Source organism: Pongo pygmaeus, chromosome 7, assembly GCF_028885625.2.
Source record: "Pongo pygmaeus isolate AG05252 chromosome 7, NHGRI_mPonPyg2-v2.0_pri, whole genome shotgun sequence".
NCBI lineage: Eukaryota > Metazoa > Chordata > Mammalia > Primates > Hominidae > Pongo > Pongo pygmaeus.
In genome coordinates, this window is record NC_072380.2 from 19,409,649 (window position 1) to 19,429,019 (window position 19,371).

At 44.9% G+C, this 19,371-nt stretch overlaps 1 protein-coding gene across 4 annotated transcripts in view; it reads left to right on the forward strand.

Annotated features, from left to right (window-relative positions):
• Positions 1-19,371, forward strand: part of SH2D4A (SH2 domain containing 4A) — an 82,601-nt gene that overhangs the window by 10,039 nt on the left and 53,191 nt on the right. For all 4 annotated transcript variants that reach the window (XM_054499198.2, XM_054499200.2, XM_054499199.2 and 1 more), the window contains exons 3-4: positions 9,565-9,727; positions 11,297-11,468. In XM_054499198.2, coding sequence (XP_054355173.2) covers positions 9,565-9,727; positions 11,297-11,468 — 335 coding nt within the window. The remainder of the gene's footprint in view (positions 1-9,564; positions 9,728-11,296; positions 11,469-19,371) is intronic.

Sequence of the window (19,371 nt, forward strand, 5' to 3'; positions counted from 1 at the left end):
AGGAAAAGAAAATGCCACGTTAATAATTGTATATTCCTTATATATGGAACTGATAATATTTTGTATGTCTTGGGTAAAGTAAAATATTTAAATTAATTTCACCTGTTCCTTTTGATTTTTTTTTTTTTTTTTTTTGAGACAGAGTCTCTTGCTCTGTCACCCAGGTTGGAGTACAGACGCACGATCTCAGTTCACTGCAACCTCTGCCTCCTAAATTCTAGCGATTCTCCTTTCTCAGCCTCCCAAGTAGCTGGAGTTACAGGTGTGCACCACCACACCCAGCTAATTTTTGTATTATTAGTAGAGATGGGGTTTCACCATGTTGGCTAGGCTGGTCTCAAACTCCTGACATCAGGTGATCCACCTGCCTCGGCCTTCCGAAGGGCTGGGATTACAGGTGTGAGCCACTGCACCCGGCCTCCTTTTGATTTTTTTAATGTGGCTACTAGAAAAGTGATAGTTATGGATATGGTACACATTTCTACAGTGCTATAATGGTAGCATCAGCCAGCATTCAATACGTTTAACTTGGTATCAGACCCTGAGCGTTGAGATTAAGTATATTATCTCATTAAATAATCACAGCTAAGCCTGAAGTGTGTGTTGCTATTCACACTTCACAGACGAGGAAAGTCAAGCTCAGGGATGTTCACTAACTTGGCCAGGGCAAACAGTAAGTGACAGAGCTCGAATAGATCCTGGGTCTTGTTCTCCCAAAGCCAGCGCCATTAACAAATGAACTACACGTAGAGCTTAACTGGAGCTTAATGACAGTGACTTTAGTCTGAAGCTGCCTTCACTGGACCTTAATGACAGTGACTTTTATGTGAAGGCACCTTGCGCACATCTAAAACATGTGCTCGCGTCAGAAATCTGCCACAGAGCCTTCTTCTTGGGTGATTTTATTGGGTAACACAAACAGAAGACGCCTTCGCTTAGCAACGTGTTTCCCAGCACTTGTTTCATGGGGTCTGTGTCGAGCTGATGGAAACCTAATGCAATGGGCTGAGATCTGGTTGCTGTGCAAGGTGCGGAAGGGGCTCCTCAGTGTGCCCTTGAAACAGACTTGGATTCATACAGCTTTGTTTGCTGCGTTCTCATTGTTCCCAAGGGGGCAGATCCTTTATGCAAAGCCTTCCCTCCATTTTTGTGAAATAATGTTGAGGCCATTGGTTCGTGCTATTGACAGTGTTTGCCTCCCTGCCTTTCCCTTTTGAACTCACTGCATGCAGTAGGGCTATCAGCACAGGGGCATCAGCTGATGGATTCCTTCCTTATCTTGATCAATTCCTCAGCCGCCTCTGGCTCTAGATGCCTCTTGGTGTCTCTCTCTTGGAGTTGCCGCCCAGTCATGAATCTCTTGCTCTGTCCCTGTTTCTTTTTTCTTCTCTGCCTTCATCTTGAATATCTGTATTCCTCAGGGGGTGCCTCACACTGCACTGGTGGTTTGTGATTTTGAGATGAGGCTGGGGGCTCATAGACTCCTTTGAAAATTTACTGAAAGCTTAGAGCTAGGAAAATGCACAGAGACACCATTCTGTGTATAACCTCACAGTGTTCATAGACTCCCTGAAACTCATTCATAGACTCTCAGAGGTTCACAGATCCTAGGGTAAGGTGAAAGTTCTGATTATCTTCCTAGGGCAACTCTTATAACCTTTAAACGTGAAACATCACCTTCATGCCAGTGACTCAAACCCAGATTGCCAAGCCGGACCTCTCACCCAAGTGTCGGTTGCCTGGTGAGCACCTCCGTTCAGAAGACCTGTAAGCCTTGCAAGCTTGATGCAAAACCCAATTCACCAGCATCACTCCACCTCTCTCCAGCGTCTGCTGGTCCTACCTTTTACTCTCTGTGATGCTGGGTGGTATTGCTCTGTTCCCAGTCACCAAAACCAGAACTCCAGGAGCCACGCTGTTTGCTCTCTGACCCTCACCCACCCACCTAGTCTCTGATGCCTTGGATTTTGCTTCATCAGTCCCATTCCATAGAGATTTTCCACTACCAAGATACTGGTCTGTTAGGATGTGCCAAGCATAAGTTTTGTATTCATATGATTTTCATTTAATCCTCACAAGAATCCGGTTGGGTAAATTTTGCCCCCTTTATTGTTACAAATAAGGAAACATACTTAGAGACATAATTTATGTGAGTCGGTGGTGGAGTTAGGATTTGAACTCAGGTCCAGTTCAACTCCAAGTCTATCCTGAACTACCGGCCCTGAGCCCCACTTTTCTGTTCCCCCAACTCTGGGCTTTATAATTTAACTGGGATTGGCTTCCTAGCTGCGTGGTGAACATCTTTTTTGGGTGGCACTGTCAACTTCCTTGAGCCATGGGCTCCACTGATGTCCTCTCTCTATTTTCTAGTTCTTCCATCTGCTTTTCCAGCGGAGGTTCTCTCATTTCTGTACTGCCCTCTGTTTCCCTAGGCTGTAGTGCCTTGCAGGTTCCCCAACTTTCTTTCTGTCCTCATCTCTAAATAAGCATAAAAATTTATTAAAATGTTTAAAAATGGACTTTGATATTAATAACTTCAGGATTCTTACCTATGCTAACAAATGTAGGAAATAATGGGGAAAGCAACGGTTTGAATCATTTCAGGAAGTTCTGATAGAAATCGGCCTTGGCCTTCATTAAAATGAATACGGGGCTAGACCTAGCGTTTTCATCACCCCACTGCTCTGTGGAGCTGGGAAAGAACATGATGGTGACTTCACATCCCTGCTTGCCCAGTGGGGTCCTGTGTGTGGTTGCCACCCCAGCGTCCCTTTTCAGTTGCTCCATTTTCACCCTCCAAAGCATTTCAGTTTGGACTGTATGAGTTAAGCTGGCCTAAACAGGTTTTGCCATCACTCATGCAGAACGGTTTTGAATTCTGGTCTCAGCGTTTACTAGCTCTGTGATCTTGGGTAAGTTATTTAACTTCCTTGAGCCTCAACTTCCTCATTGTAAAATAGGTGAGTAACCTGAGCTGATATTTAGTGACAGATAGGGTACGGGCATCAACCAGTTGGAAGGGATGTGGCCTCTGCCAGTCAGGCATTTGTCTTCTGGTTTCTGGGTCAGTTGAGGGGAACCGGGGTGTCCCAAAGGGGAGGCCAGAGGGAAGGAAGATCCACTTGGGACAATATGGCAGTGGTTTCTGGGAGTCTGCCAGCATGGTAACAAGCTTGGTGTTGGTGGGCATCTTGATTCCATCAGCCCTGATGAGACCCCTCTGTAGTTAATATGGAATGTTGCTGTCACTGTCCCCTCTACCTCATAGGAGGCCCTGGTGTTGATTCTTTTTTGCAGCTGTTGGCTCAGTCTTTGGTCTTCTCTTTGTGAGGATAAAGTACATGATTCTCCTTCCCTTTCTCTCTGTTCTCTTCCCCCACATCGTGTGTGTGTGTAGTGTGTGTGAGAGCGTGTGTGCATGCCTTTCCCTCCTCTCGCACACGCATCTTTTGCTGTGATTGCCCATCAGATTGGATCCAGTGGGGGTGGAGACCAAGGGCTGACTCCTCAAAGGTGAGTCTTAGCCCTTGATCTCCATCTTAGCTGAATCTAAGGCTGGCATTCACTGCCCCTGAGGAGCTAATCCACACTGATGTCCGCATCGCACCCTCAGGTGCCCCTGTTGAACCCATTACCTGGGAATAAATCCAACACAACAGTGTTGTGAGTGGCATCACCCTGCAATCTAGGACTGGACCAAGCCCAGCCATCTCCTTGCCAGGGACATGTGTCACCCTTCTTTTATCTGATGTTTTTCAATACTGCCTAGTTAGAGGAGGCCCTGGGGGAAATGTCTCTCAGATCTTAGAGATTTCTCTGCAGAATGAAGTATGGATGTATCTCTACTTGGCAGTGTGGTTCTGAGCAGGACTGACCCGCCTTTCTAGAAAAATTGGTTTTAGAAAAACACTTCAAGAAACCCCCAAGATAGCAAACATGAAGAGTCCTGCAGTGTATAAACATGATTCAGGGACTGGAAAGAGAAACCCTGTAATTAAACGAAGTGCTATAAAAAGCTCCCTCCTTCACTCACCTCTGATTAAAGAGTGCATGTAATTTTAAGGTGAAGCAGACAGAAAATGCAGAATGCCTGGGTGGTATTCAGGTAGGAAAAGACACGTGTATGCCCCATTAGGCTCCCTGAAATGTACCTTAAGAAAGCACACTTAAGGAGGTACACTGCTTGCAGAAATGTGGTTCTGTGTATCTCCATTTTCAACTTCTCTTACCAGACTGGAGCTTTCCTCAACTCATTGTCAACACTTTGTTCTTTACCTGCACCTCCTTCTGTCCATCATTCTCTGGGCATCATCCTTGACGTCCTTACTCCTGCCTCTTCCAACACCCCAGGTATACTCCCTGCCTGTGTTTCCCCCATTTAAAGAAATCATTCAGCCAACTGTGCTCTTGAAGTGCTCTTTCTGTCCCTTGGGTCTATGGAGCAGTGCCGGGAATATAGCAGACACTCAGTAAATACTTGCTGAACCAATAACGGGGAATCCTCCGTTTCCTCTTCACAATAAACTCCAGAGCACACGCTGACTGCCGACACCAGTTCTCATCATCCCTTCCATCTCGCCTTTGTAGCCTGTCCCCACTGCCTTCCCCAGAATGAGTCTCTCTGAAGTCCGAGGCTGCCTGAGATCTTTCTCAGTCTACATCATCCTCCGTTTCATCTCAGCAGGGCTTGACACTGCCCTGTCCCTTTCCTCTGTCAGCGACATGGCAGGACATTCTCCCTGGTCTCCTCCACTGTTTGGTTATTTGGGGCATCAGAATCCTCCGTGTTTTTCGTTTGTTTATTGTCAATCAGGACTCTCTTTTCCCTCCCCTTTCTTCTGCCCTCTGAATAAAGCACATGCTTTTCCAAAGTTCTCTTCTTGGCTTCATTCTCTCTATGAGCTCATCTGTACCAGTGGCTTCAATGACGCCATCTATAGAGTCATTCCCAAGTCTACGTGGCTAATCTCGGCCTCACTTCTGGACTCCAACTCTGGATTCCAGATGTCAATTGAAAGTCCTCATATGGATTTCTAGTAAAAGTAAAAATAACATAGTCTACGCTTCCAAAACAGCTCTTTTTTTTTTACTCCTTAAGCAAATTAATTTTCTTGTCACTACTTCTGCCTGTCTCCTGCTGTGTTCCCAGTTAGCGAGTTTCAGGATTCTGGCATCATCTTTGAGTCCTTCCTTAAATCCAGTGGCCTGAACCTTCCTATATTCTTGAACACTGTCCTTTCCTATTTAGGAAACACTGCCCTATTTAGGACCTGACTGCCTCACTCCTGGTCTTTTGACCCCTAGTCTCTCCCCATTCTCTCCCCAAATGCTGACTGAACACCCACCACATGCCACCCTGGTCCATCCTGTATATACTGACATGCAGAGCAAGCTTCCTCAATCACTTTCTGATTCTTGCACCATCTGCTCAGAAATATTCATGCGTTCTTCATTGGCCACTCAGATAAAGAATGTGAAAATAATACACTCTGAGCATTTGTCACCTAGCAGGTCTGTGAGGTAGGACTTTCTTACCTCTGTTTACTATAGAAGGAACTCAGGCTTGGAGAGATAAATTGATGTATGCATGGTCTCATAACTTGTCAGGGGTAAAACTGGGATTTTGCTCTAGCTTTCTGGCTCAACTGCAGTACAGGGCCTAAATTTCAGTCCCTTAGCCAGGTGTGTGGGACTCTGTGCCACATGGCCCTCTGCTCCCCTGTGTGATGGTCAGCCTATGCCACACACATGCAGGTGACTTCTGGTGCCCCTCTCGGCCCTGGTGGAGACCCTCATTTCCTATTGGCCATGGCTGCCTGCTGATTCCCTTCTCTGTTCTTTGGTCACGCTATTCTTTGCATTCAGTGTCAAACACACCCTCACTCTCTGTCTAAATCCCATATCCATCCTCCCATACTCAGTACAAAGAACTTGTCATATTTCTCTTCTGTCTTTCCAGAGCAATCTCTCCATCCCCTGAATCCTCACTGGACTTAGTAGAAAATCCACTGTGGTTATAATGTATGCTGCCCTGGCCCTCCAGGGACTTAGTTCTTTTTTTTAAGCATTCCCGTAGCATCATTTAACACCACCCCCCACCACCTTTTGAAGTTCTAATAATTTTATAATTAATTAAGTATCCATGTCTGCTTCCCACAACTAGAATGTTAGTTTCCTGAGGACAGGGACTACTAGAATGTTAGTTTCCTGAGGACATGGACTAGACTAAGTGTTTACCTGTGTGATATGGTTTGGCTCTGTGTCCCCACCCAAATCTCATCTTGAATTGTACTCCCATAATTCCCACATGTTGTGGGAGGGACCTGGTGGGAGGCAATTGAATCATGGTGGCAGTTTCCCCCATACTGTTCTCATGGTAGTGAATAAGTCTTCTGAGATCTGAAGGTTTTATCAGGGTTTCCACTTTTGCATCTTTCTTACTCTCTCTTTGCCTGCTGCCATCCATGTAAGACGTTACTTGCTCCTCCTTGCCTTCTGCCATGATTGTGAAGCTTCTCCAGTCATGAAACTTTAAGTCCAATTGAACCTGTTTCTTTTGTAAATTGCCCAGTCTTCGGTATGTCTTTATCAGCAACATGAAAATGGACTAATACACTGTGTCTACCTCAGTGCCTGACACGTATTAGATATGTGATGAAAATTCATTAAGTGCATCACCTAACGTCTTGCTCCTTCTCTTGTAGACTCTAGGTTACTTGCAGGGGAATGGGCACATCTCTTTCATCCCTTTCATCCATGTATCACCTGCAGCATCTAGCTCTACATCTTGCTAATAGCAAAAACTCATTTTTTGCCTTGTAGAATGAACTACAATGAAGGCCTTGAGAGTCATCCCCTCATCTGATGTGAAGCCAAGGGTATCCCAGCTAACACTCATTATACTAGAACAACTTCCCCCTCCTCCTACAGCTTCAGGGAGTTCATGGAACCACTTGAAGCTCCTCCAGTATCCCCGCTCTCTGAGCTCATTGAAGAGCTCTTAGAGGTGAAAAGTCAGCAGAGAGACCATTGTCAGTGCCACTCTGTCAAGAGCCCGTTTTTCAGCATCTCACTAACTCTGACATTTCCCATCTCATTCTCTTTCTTCTTGCCACGAGCCACTACTTCTTTATGGTCACTGTGCTCTCTCTGTTCCCTCCTTTAAAGCTTTCTCAACTCTGCTCCTCTCCTTTGCTCTCTTCTCTTTGTTTAGCTTTGAAGCCCCAACTGCTCACATGCAGTTCTAGGATTTCTCTCCCCACCTGCAGCAATGCCCCTTTTGCCTAAGAGTTCCTGCCCTGCCCATAGCCCATGGCCTCTCTGGAGGCTGTTCTGGGCTGTCCTAGCTGAGTTGCTGGAGTCCCTCTGCTCCTCCTTTTTCTTCCCCTGGCAGAGTGCCACTTGCCATCCTTTCCGGGCATCTTCCTCTTGCTGTCAAAAAAAATACCGACAGAGAACTACTTAGGTGAAGGCTGAGAGGCTGACATAATAAAAATATTATTAGTTGGCCTGAGAGAGTGTAATAAAGGGAGTTTTATGAGGTCTGACAGCTTTCTAAAGTTAACGAACCATCTGGCATTACGTCAAACAGACAAAGAGCTTTCCAGGAGCTGGCACTGGTGCCCAGCCCCATTCGGGCATGGTGGGATTGATCTTCCCCTCCTTACCTGGAGGCCACATTTGCTGTTTCTCCACAGTGAAAACAGTAAACAGGAATTCTTTGGTAGTGCAGAGTCTGAGTCTATTCCCTCTGCCTAGCATCTCTATTTAGAACATACTGCAGGAGTGTCCACTGCAGTAGAAGGGTAGAAAGGGTCAAAAGAAAGCACGACCCTGGCTTTGAGCAGCCTGCTTTGGTAATGTATCCCAAGGCCACAGTACAAAAGTCAACAATACACTGGACAGAAGACACCTTAATTGGAAACCTCCTTTGACTTAGTGTGAGAGGACAAGACACAATCCCAGTGTGGATGTTTTGCTCATCAAACAGGGCCCAGCATGCACACCAGCCAGGTGCCCTCTTCCATGCAGTCAGCACCACTGCTAGTTTGGGGTCTTAACTAGAGGTCCACCTTTGGCCCACAGTTGCCCTGGGTAGGCTTGACAGACTCAGGGATGGTCTCTGTTGGCCTCTCCTAGGTACGCTCCACCTGCCCCCGGTTTAAGGGAGCATGACCGATGTGGCCGCATTTCAGGAGCACTAGGATGTAATCTAACCTGGGGGCCAATTGTAAACAAGAGTTATTTAAGTAGCTTCACCAAGTATCACACTACCTGGTCGCATTATCTTCTCACAGGCTGGTGTGAATCTCTGAGGCAGCCATATAAGTAAATAATAGGCTAGCAATTATAGCAGTTAACCTCTATTGAACTCCTGTTATGTGGCAGGCACTAGGGGAAGAACTTGGCACAGGTAGCTTGCCTACCCACAGCAACCCTAGGTAGTAAATATTGGTATTCCCATTTTGCAGATGAGGAAATTGAGTCTAAAGAGTTTAAGAAAGTTGTCCAAGTCACATAGCTCGTAAGTGACAGGGCTAGGATTTGAACTCAAGGTGGTCTAAATCTAAAATATCTCCTTATCTGAAGCAAGAGGATTGCTTGAAGCCAGAAGTTTGAGACCAGCCTGGGCAACAAAGCAAAGCCCTGTCTCTACAAAAAATTTAAAAAATTAGCTGGGCATGGTAATGCATGCCTGTGGTCCTAACTACTATGATCTTACCACTGCACTCCAGCCTGAGTGACAGAGCAAGACACCATTTCTAAAATAAAATAATAAATACAAATAAAATACAATATAAATAAAAACAAAGTAAAATACTAAAACCTGCTTTTTACCCACCAATGAAGCCTCTGAATGTAGTACAAATGCCACACCCTTGAGCAGCTGTGGAATTCTGGGTTACAGGGAGATAGATTTAAGAGATTATGGTGTGAAGTGCTAGCTCTGTTACCCTGAAGGATAATGCAAACAATGAATGCTTTCTTCTCATTTCAGTTTCTTCATTTATAAAATAGGCATGTGCAGCTGGGCGCAGTGACTCACACCTGTAATCCCAGCACTTTGGGAGGCTGAGGTGGGTGGATCACGAGGTCAGGAGTTCAAGACCAGCCTGGCCAAGATGGTGAAACCCTGTGTCTACTAAAAATACAAAAATTAGCTGGGCGTGGTGGCAGGTGCCTGTAATCCCAGATACTTGGGAGGCTGAGGTGGGGAACTGCTTGAACCCAGGAGGCGGAGGTTGTAGTGAGCCAAGATCACGCCACTGCACTCCAGCCTGGGCAACCGTGTGAGACTCTGTCAAAAAAAAAAAAAAAAAAAAAAGCACGTGCAAAAAACATACCCCTAATATTTTTAAAACAAATATTTTCACTGAAGCTACCTCTCACTGCCACCATTGCCATTGCTACCTACAGATGTTCCTGAGCAGTTAGAAGTACTTTGTCTCATCTAATATATATATATTTTTTCAAAGACCCTAAATACTTTAGTGATGGAAATAGTAATCTATGACTAAAGATATTTGTTCATTCTGAATTTTTTGTTTGTGTGTTTGTTTACAGAGAATGGCAAATCTGTTCATTGGAAGCTGGGAGCCGATAAGGAAGTCTGGGTATGGGTGATGGGCGAACACCATCTAGATAAACCCTATGATGTGCTCTGTAATGAAATTATTGCTGAGAGGGCCCGGCTGAAAGCAGAACAGGAGGCAGAAGAGGAGCTCAGGTATGAGATCTGCAAACCAACCAGAGGCTTAAAGACTCTCCAGACTTTAGAAAACATTGCAAACATGCCTCTTGCTCACAGTATCAGGTGGGAGAGTAGGGTTGGGTTGGAGGGTCACAGAAGTCACTTCGGATTTCTTTGGAAGGTTGATTTAGACTTTTGGTCTAAAGACCTTTTGGATCTCTTTAGAAGGTTGATTTAGACTTTCGATCAAAAGTCTTTGATAGCACTAAAGACCTCATGAAAGTCTTTAGTGCTGTCAAATCAGCTGCTTCATCTCCCTGCTTGTCATTCCAGTTTTGATCTGTATGAGTGTGTGAGTTCCCCAGTGATCACCCGTGGCTGCACTAGAGTCAAGTTAGAGCAATGCAGGCCGACGCAGCTGAGTATCAGGAACATATGTGAGAAATGCAGTGACTGTGCAAGCTTCAGGTCTTCCAAGGAGATCACTTAGATCCAGGCGGCTGGATAATCAGGCTCTTTAGGTGCCTACACAGTGCAAGGTACTGGGAATTGAAAGAGAGACAGGGAGCTTCCAGTCTAGGAGGAGAAGTAGACATGTGCACAGCTCACTGCGGCCAGTGCAGGCTGTGATTTGTGCTATAATTAAGGTATAAACAGAAAGTTTACCAAGCATAGGTGGGAACCTATCATTCTGATCCACAGATGAGGTGAAATCTGGACCAAACCTTGAAAGGAGTGGTTTTCCAGCTACAGAAGGCCAGGAAGGAAAGTGCAGGCAGAGGGCTTAACCAAGATGCCTAGACTTGACTACGGATGGTTCTTTGGGGAATGATGAGGTCTTCTGATCATTTGGAATACACTTGGACAACTGCTTCAGAGGGCAGATTTAGGAGTTTGGACCTTATTCTGTGGACGGTGAGGTTTTTCAATAGGGAAGTGACATCAACTGCAGATGTAGGAAGGTAACTCAGAGGGAAACTGAGGCAGGTGATGGCGCTCCTCTCCTGGGTACCTGGGGTGCTCTGGGTGTCCTCCTCTGGCTCTGGGCAGTGATGTTGACAGCCTTACCCTGAGGTGGTGAAGTGGAAATTGGGATAGACATGAGGACCACAGTTCAGTTCCCAAGGGCTAGGGATGCAAAGCAGACTCTGTGGCACAGTGGATGGTGCATTGGACTTTCAAGGGCTGGGATGCTGCCCACTAGTACTTGTAACTTTAAAACTATCAATGGACGTATGAAGATAAAGGAATTATTTAATCATCGATTGGAAGGAGATGGTGTGTTCTAATAGGCTAATTTCTAAACCAGGAGTTGGGCAGACCAGGGTTCACATCTTGGCTGTACCACTATGTGGTCTTGGATGAATTACAAAATTTCTTGGAGCTCTTATAACAAAGTGAGGATGACAATGCCTTCCTCACAGGGTTGTGATGAGGATGAAGTTAACGTCTTTACACACCTAGCCAGGGCCCAGCATGTTAGAAGCACTCAGTAAGTGGTGTCTGTTACTGTTTTTCACATAATTTGAATGTCGACATATGCTTTGGAAAAGCTCTTCCTGTTGAAGAATGTTTTTTGAGAATTTCACTTTTGCCTCTCTTCAGAAAAACTCACTCTGAAGAATTCACCAATAGCTTGAAAACAAAATCACAGTACCATGATCTGCAGGCTCCGGATAACCAGCAGACTAAAGACATCTGGAAGAAAGTGGCAGAAAAGGAGGAATTGGAGCAAGGATCTAGGCCAGCACCAACCCTGGAAGAAGAGAAAATCCGAGTGAGTCCTTCCTGTCTGTAGATGTGCGGAATTTCATCATGGGGGAGAAAAAGCTATTGAGGCCACAGAGACTTCTGTGGCTGAGTGTCAGGATCTTCCAATGGCTTTCTTGGGAGAAATGCCTCCTAACTTTAAGATCCTCCAGGGCGGGCACGGTGGCTCACGCCTGTAATCCCAGCACTTTGGGAGGCCAAGGCGGGCGGATCACGAGGTCAGGAGATCGAGAGCATCCTGGCTAACACGGTGAAACCCCGTCTCTACTAAAAATACAAAAAAAAAATTAGGTGGGCGTGGTGGTAGGCCCCTGTAGTCCCAGCTACTCGGGAGGCTGAGGCAGAAGAACGGCGTGAACCTGGGAGGTGGAGCTTGCAGTGAGCCGAGATTGCGCCACTGCACTCCAGCCTGGGCAACAAAGCGAGACTCCATCTCAGGAAAAAAAAAAAAAAGATCCTCTTGCTCATGTCACTTGGGGGATTTACCTTCCATGCTACATCATGAAAAATAAAGCACCCCTATTTTGTGAGACTGAAAGTAACAAGCAAGAACGCTAGGAATGCAATTTGGCATTTTAAGATATTTTCAGGTTCTCCTCAATGCTGCCCCATTATATGTCTTCTGTTACAGCAGAGGTTGGCAGACATTTTCTGTAAAGTGCAACATAGTAAGTGGTTTAGGCTTTATGGGCCATGCCATCTTTGTCGCAGCTATACACAAATGAATGAGCATGGCTGTGTTCCAATAAAACTTTATTTTCAAGGACAGGCTGAGGGGCAGATTTGGCCTGTTCATGATTTAGATTATGTTCTACTGAGTCTTCGCCTTTTTGTTGCAGATTCTAAACATCAGTGCCTGTTGGGCTTCATTGGCTCTGCCTGTGACTTGGGGGACAGTTAACCCCCCCAACATAATAGAAATTTTATACTCAGAATTGGTATGAATTCTCTTATGGTTCAGGTGGTTTAAAAAACTCAAACATAATTTGCTGCTTGGATTATAGTTTGGGAGAACAATGAAACTATATTATGAAGTACCTTATTATTCTGCCAGGAATTTAATTACACTGAGAATTAACAGGGATTTGCAGTTGTTTGATTTTCATTTATGTCTCCAGCCCTGCAGCACTGGCTGTGTGTGCTTTTGACTTCTTTGAGGCTATCAAATGGGAATACAGATATCTCCTGCCTCCTTCTAGGGCCTAGTGAGACTCGGATAACTAACATGGTCAGGGGTTATTCCACAGCAAAGCACACTGCTGAGTGTCTCATGTAATCCTCACATAACATGAACTAGAGACATTTGTCCATTTTACCGCTGGGGAAACTGAGGCTAGGTGTGGTTAAGCAACCTGCCCAAGGTCTTATTCAAACCCAGGTCTGCAGGACCCCCAGGCTATTCCTTAAATATTAACTACTAACTCTTTAATTCTTAACTCTCGTATTTGGTTGTGTCATTAATATGAGGGCTATGAAGAAGCTTTTTATGAAGGGCTACAAATATGAGGCTCAAAATATTTAGGAAGAGAAAATTCTAAATTTGGTTTTTCATCTCAAGGTCAGCCCTGGGCATGCTCCCCACATCCTCAGTGAGGCCTCCATTCCTCCCCAGGTGTGCTTTATACTCAGCATGCGTAACACCAAACTCCCCCAACACAGCTCCCCTTCCCACACCCCTCAAACCAAGAACAATAGCAATAACAAGAAAGCTCCTTCCAGAGTATTAATTATGCAGCTGAGTGTGTTTTCTCACACTTGTAATCTCATTGCTTTTGGAGGCCGAGGCAGGAGGATCCCTTTTGAGGCCAGGAGTTCCAGACAAGCCTGGGCACAATCCTGTAGAGATAGTGAGACCCCCATCTCTACAAAAAATAAAAAAAAAATAGCCAAGCATGGTGGTGCATGCCTGTAGTCCTAGCAACTCAGGAGGCTGAGGCAGGAGGATCGATTGAGCCCAGGAATTTGAGGCTGCAGTGAGCCCTGATTACACCACTGTAGTGCACCCTGGGCAACCGAGTGAGACCCTGACTCTTAAAAAGAAAAAAAAGTATTAAGTATGTATGCTTATCTTTGTGCTTGAATTACAGTACTTTTTTAGACCTTTTTTTCCAAAAGTAGGACAAAAGATTTAAATGGAAATTAAAATAGATACTACAGTTATTATTCTTTAACCATCTCATAAATATTATATTGAGAATGGTACTGTTCCATTCCTTAGGTGCCTGCTAAACTGTCATACAGAAAGAGATGGGGGCAGGGGAGAAAGAAACATTCAGGTACAAGGAATATGGAAATAGATGGGTGACAGGTTTTTATATTCCTGCTTTTTATCTTTCCCTGTGTCAGAGAAGATGCTGTCAGGGGCTCCTGTGGTATTTGCTGAAGTTCACTCTGACAGCAGGCCACACAGCGAGGAGGGTGATTTCACAGCTAGTGTGAGCCTTTAAAGAGGTCATCTGCTACCTCTTAGACAATTGACTCAATGGTACATTTATATTTTTATTGTAAGTTCTGTATATGTCACTATAGTGGCCTGAATATTTATCCCCCGAAATTTATGTCCACCTAGAACCTCAGAATGTGAGCTTATTTGGAAATAGATCTTTGCAGATGTAATTAAAGTAAAGGATCTCAAGATGAGATCACCCTGGATTTAGGGTGGATCCTAAATCCCACGACAGGTGTCCTTATAAGAGGAGAGCCGAGGGAAATGTGAGACAGAGTGTACTAGTCTGTTTTCACGCTGCTGATAAAGACATACCCAAGATTGGGTAGTTTACAAAACAAAGAGGTTTAATGAACTTACAGTTCCATGTAGCTGGGGAGGCCTCACAATCACTGTGGAAGGTGAAAGGCACATCTAACATGGCAGCAGACAAGAAAGCTTGTGCAGGGAAATTCCCCTTTATAAAACCATCAGATCTCATGACACCCACTCACTATCACAAGAACACCATGGGAAAGACCCGCCCCCATGATTCAACTGCCTCCCACCAGGTTCCTCCCACAACACATGGGAATTGTGGGAGTTGCAATTCAAGATGAGATTTGGGTGGGGACACAGCCAAACCATATCAGACAGAAACACTGGGAAGAAGGCAGAGTGAAGAAAGAGGCAGAAAGCGGAGTTATGCTGCCACAAGATGGGAGCCACCGGAAGCTGGAAGAGGGGGCACAGCCTTGCACAGCCTTGATTTCTGACTGTAGCCTCCAGAACTGTGAGAGAGTAAATATCTGTTGTTTTAAGCCACCAAGTTTATGGCCATTCATTGCAGCAGCCCTGGGTAGTGAATGCAGTTACTTCTCATTGACTTTCTCAGAAATGTTTCATTATGCTACCCTAATTATTAAATAGTTATTAAAATGGAGAAGCAACCATTTTAGAGAGACAGACCCACTTTCTGGAAAACCAGAAATAATTTGAATCCTGCATCCCTCACCTCCTCATGCTGTAGCTTTTAAGTCTTGAGTTTCTCCCTCTATCAAAAGGGGATAAACAATCTATTTGTTAGGCAGAATAATGCCAAATATATCCACATTTAGATCTCTCGGACCCACAAACACGTTACTTTACATGGAACAGGGGACTCTGCCTCTGGGACCAAGGTTAAGGACCTTGAGATGGAAGATTATCCTTGAATATCCAGGCAGGCCCAGCTTAATCGCATGAGTCCTTAAAGCAGAGACTCTTTCCTGGTTGAGGTCAGAGGGAGATGTGGCTATAGGATAATGATCAGAGATATGTGATGTTCCTGGCTTTGATGATGGAGGAAGAGACCATACGTGAAGCAAGGAACGGAGGCAGCTTCTAGAAGCTGGAAGAGGCAAGGAATCGGATTCTCCTTGAGTCTATGGAAGGCACGCAGCTCTGTTGACACCTTGATGTTGGCCCAAGGTTGGGTCTCTGACCTACCGAAATGTACCATAATTTGTGTTGTTCAAAAGCACTGAGTTTATTGTAATTTGTTACAGCAGCAGTGGAAAACCAATACAATCTGATAGGATTTTGTGATGAGTAAGTGAGGTATTGTATTGGTCAGGGTTCTTTAGAGGGACAGGACTAATAGGATAGACATATATATGATAGGGAGTTTATTAAGGAGTATTGACTCACACGATCACAAGGTGAAGTCCCACAATAGGCCATCTGCAAGCTGAGGAGCCAGGAAGCCGGTCCAAGTCCCCAAACCTCAAAAGTAGGGAAGCTGACAGTGTAGCCTTCAGTCTGTGGCCGAAGGCCATAGAGCCCCTGGCAAACCACTGGCATAAATCCAAGAGTCCAAAAGCTGAAGAACTTGGAGTTCGATGTTTGAGGTCAGGAAGCATCCAGCACAGGAGAAAGATGGAGGCTGGAAGACTCAGCAGGTCTAGTCCTTCCATGTTCTTCTGCCAGCTTTTATTCTAGCCACACTGGCAGCTAATTAGATGGTGCCCATCCAGATTGAGGGTGGATCTGCCTTTCCCAGTCCACTGACTCAAATGTTAATTTCCTTTGGCAACACCCTCACAGACACACCCAGGAACAATACTTTGCATCCTTCAATCCATCAAGTTGACACTCAATATTAACCATCACAGATATTCAATACTGAGCACTTATTTCAGTGCCTCCAAACACATATCAGATATTTAGTTAGCTCACTTTCCTCTTCCCTATAAATTTTTTTTTTTTTTTCTTTTTGAGGCATGGTCTCCCTCTCCCTGAGGCTGCAGTGCAGTGGTGCAATCATAGCTCATTGCTGCCTTGAACTCCTGGGCTCAAGCAATGTTCCTGTCTCAGCCTCTCTAGTAGCTGGGACTACAGGCACAGGCCACCACCCCCAGCCAATTTTAACAATTTTTTATAGTGATGGGATCTCACTCTATTGCCCAGGCTGGTCTTAAACTCCTGGCCTCAGGTGATCCTCCCACCTCAGCCACCCAAAGTTCTGGGATTACAGGTGTAAGCCACTGTGCCTGGCCCCTATATATTTTTCTTAGCTTAAATGTATCGACAGTGAGGAGAGGATCCCAAGGCTGACTGATTTACTTATAACATATTTTGAGTACCCAGTAGGTGCTAAGTATTGAGGTTATGATACTGGAGTAAAACAGAATCACTGCTCTCATGACGTTTTAGTTGGGGAGGGAGAGAGAGACATCACATAACATATAATTTCAAACAATAACAAGTGCTGTGAAGTGAGGGATAGGTTTCTGTTCACCCCAATTACATTAGCACTGGGGCAGCCCCAAGGAGCCAAGGATGGCTTTGCAGAGGACATGGCCCCTAGGGCTGGCAGTTCCAGCTGAGGAACAGTGTGGCAAAGGCTCCGTAGCTGGAGGGAAAGTGGGCTTTGGAGGAGCCAAAGGGGCCAGTGTGACTGGAGTGCAGAAGCAGGGAAAGCATTGTGGGGGGTGGGGCAGGGCCAGACAAGACAGGGTCTTGGGGGCTACTTACTTGTTTTGACTCTTTTCAAGAACAATTGGAAATTGTCAGTGATTATCAAGCAAAGGGTTGAGCTGATCAGGTTTATATTTTGAAAAGGAGGGATCATTCTTGCATCAGAGAGGGTGGAGGAACAAGGTAGCATGACCCAGGTTTCTAAGCTTGGATGCCTGGGAGAATGAGATGTCATCAGGCTAGATGGGCGTGTCTGGAGGAAGAGCTGATGTTAAAGGAGAAGGTGATTCTGGTTGAGATGCATCAGGATTTCCCAGGCTGCTTGCAGCAGTGGTAGTGGTGGATACACGCTGATTTTTTTCTTTTCTTTCTTTTTTTTTTTTTTTTTTTTTGAGACAGGGTCTTGCTCTATCACCCAGGCTGGAATACAGTGGCACAATCATAAGCTCACTGTAACCTCCAACTCCTGGGCTCAGGTTATCCTTCAGCCTCAGCCTCCTGAGTAGCTAGGACTACAGGCACATGTCTGGCTAGTTTTTAAATTTTTTGTAGAGACAGGGTTTCACTCCGTTGCCCAGGCTGGTCTTGAACTCCTGGGCTCGATCCACCTGTCCTCCTGATCCTCCTGATCAGGGGTCCTCCTGATCCTCCTGATCAGGGGTCCTCCTGATCCTCCTGATCAGGGGTCCTCCTGATCCTCCTGTCTCAGCCTCCCAGAGTGCTGGAATTACAGGTGTGAGCCACTGCACCCAGTCAGGCTGATCTTATACATGTGATTTGGAGTTCACAACACTTTTTCTCATTGAGTTAAGTCTTTTCGCAATACTCCTGTGAAACAAACAATACATTACAATTTCTTTTGTACAGATGAAGAAACAAATGTTCAAAGAGATTAAGTGATTAACCCCAAAATTACAGTTAGAATGCCCTCATTTTTGTATGTCTACTTTAATCCCCACTCTCATCGTAACTATGACATATTTAAAACAGAATACATCACTGCCCCCAGGCCTTCTCCTTTAGAAGAGAACTCTGGTTTCTGGTGAGAAACCAAGACTGGAGGTTTAGGATGCATCTCACTTGTTTCTAAAATGCAATTCAGATTTGCACAGTAAGGATTAAAGATTTCCAAATTTCTGCTATAATTTAACTCTAAGATCTAGAAGTATATTGTCATGTCTTCAAAATTGCATTGTATATGCAAGGCCCAACATTTGTTATAAAAAATCTTCAAGCAGTTTTTATTGAAGTTAGTGACCATAATCCTTATCTGAGTAACTCTGGGGGGATTTAAAGAATAATCAGTCTTCCAGGATTATAAACAATATTCAAGGGAAATCAACTATAAATTTATTAAAGTAAAGCTGTCTTGCTAGATTTGTAGTAAATTTCCAATGAAAGGTCATCACTAGAGTCCAGGTGCTGTGACTCACATCTGTAATGCCTGCACTTTGGGAGGCCGAGGCAGATGGATCACTTGAAGCCAGGAGTTCAACACCAGCCTGGGCAACATGGCAAAACCCTCTCTCTACAAAAAAAACACAAAAATTAGCCAGGCATGGTGGCATGCACCTGTAGTCCCAGCTGCTTGGGAGGCTGAGGTGTGAGATCACTTTAGCTGGGCAGGCTGAAGTTGCAGCGAGGTATGATCATGCCACTCTATTCCAGCCTGGGTGGCAGAGGAAAACCCTGTCTTAAAAAAAAAAAAGATCATCACTAGAAACTGTGCCCCATTTTCTAAAAAAATACTCCAGACCTGAATCAGAATGCACTTCTTACCAGTCTGATTTAAAATCTCCCAAGGGCTGTGGAGAATGGGTGAAAATTAAATTCAACCCAAATATTGATGTGTATTCAGCATTGTAGAATCTCTTGTGGAGAATTCAGTTTCTTCTAGGAGGTAGTGCTTCTAGTTAACAGTGACCCTTTTTATTTGTACTGATTTATCAGCTGCTGCCAGAAGAAGTCCAAATAATGGAAAAATATCAGGATTGGGGCTGGGCATGAGAGTATTCAGTCTTATGCACGTCACACTGGATTTCTGCATTTGTATCAGTAGTGTTTTTCAACTCTGCTGTGATTATCTCATGGAAGGAAGGATTGAAGCAAACATGTAGCCAGAGTCCCCTTTGAGCTTATGTAGAACTTGGGGTAAATCCTACAGTTACTTCTTCATTATACTTCCTCTTTACTCACTAGTATTTTGAATAGGATGAAATCAGGTTAATAGAATGCCAAGACCAGCCTCAAGGGAAGAAAGCAACACGTGGTAAGAGGATAGCTGGGAGCTTGGATGCTATTTGGTGAAACGGGCAGATTTGCCTTAGTGCTGGTCATTGGGATGACAGTGGTTATAGATAGCCCTCTACACATTTGGAAAGATGTACGTTCACCATGTTACTTCATCCTCACAACTGTAGGAGGTGTGAAACAGGTATTTTTATTCCTGTTCCAAGTGGGGGGATCAGGGCAATGGTTTGAGTCACAGGGGAAGCTGGGTCTTCTACCTTATTCAGGTCCCTCTTAT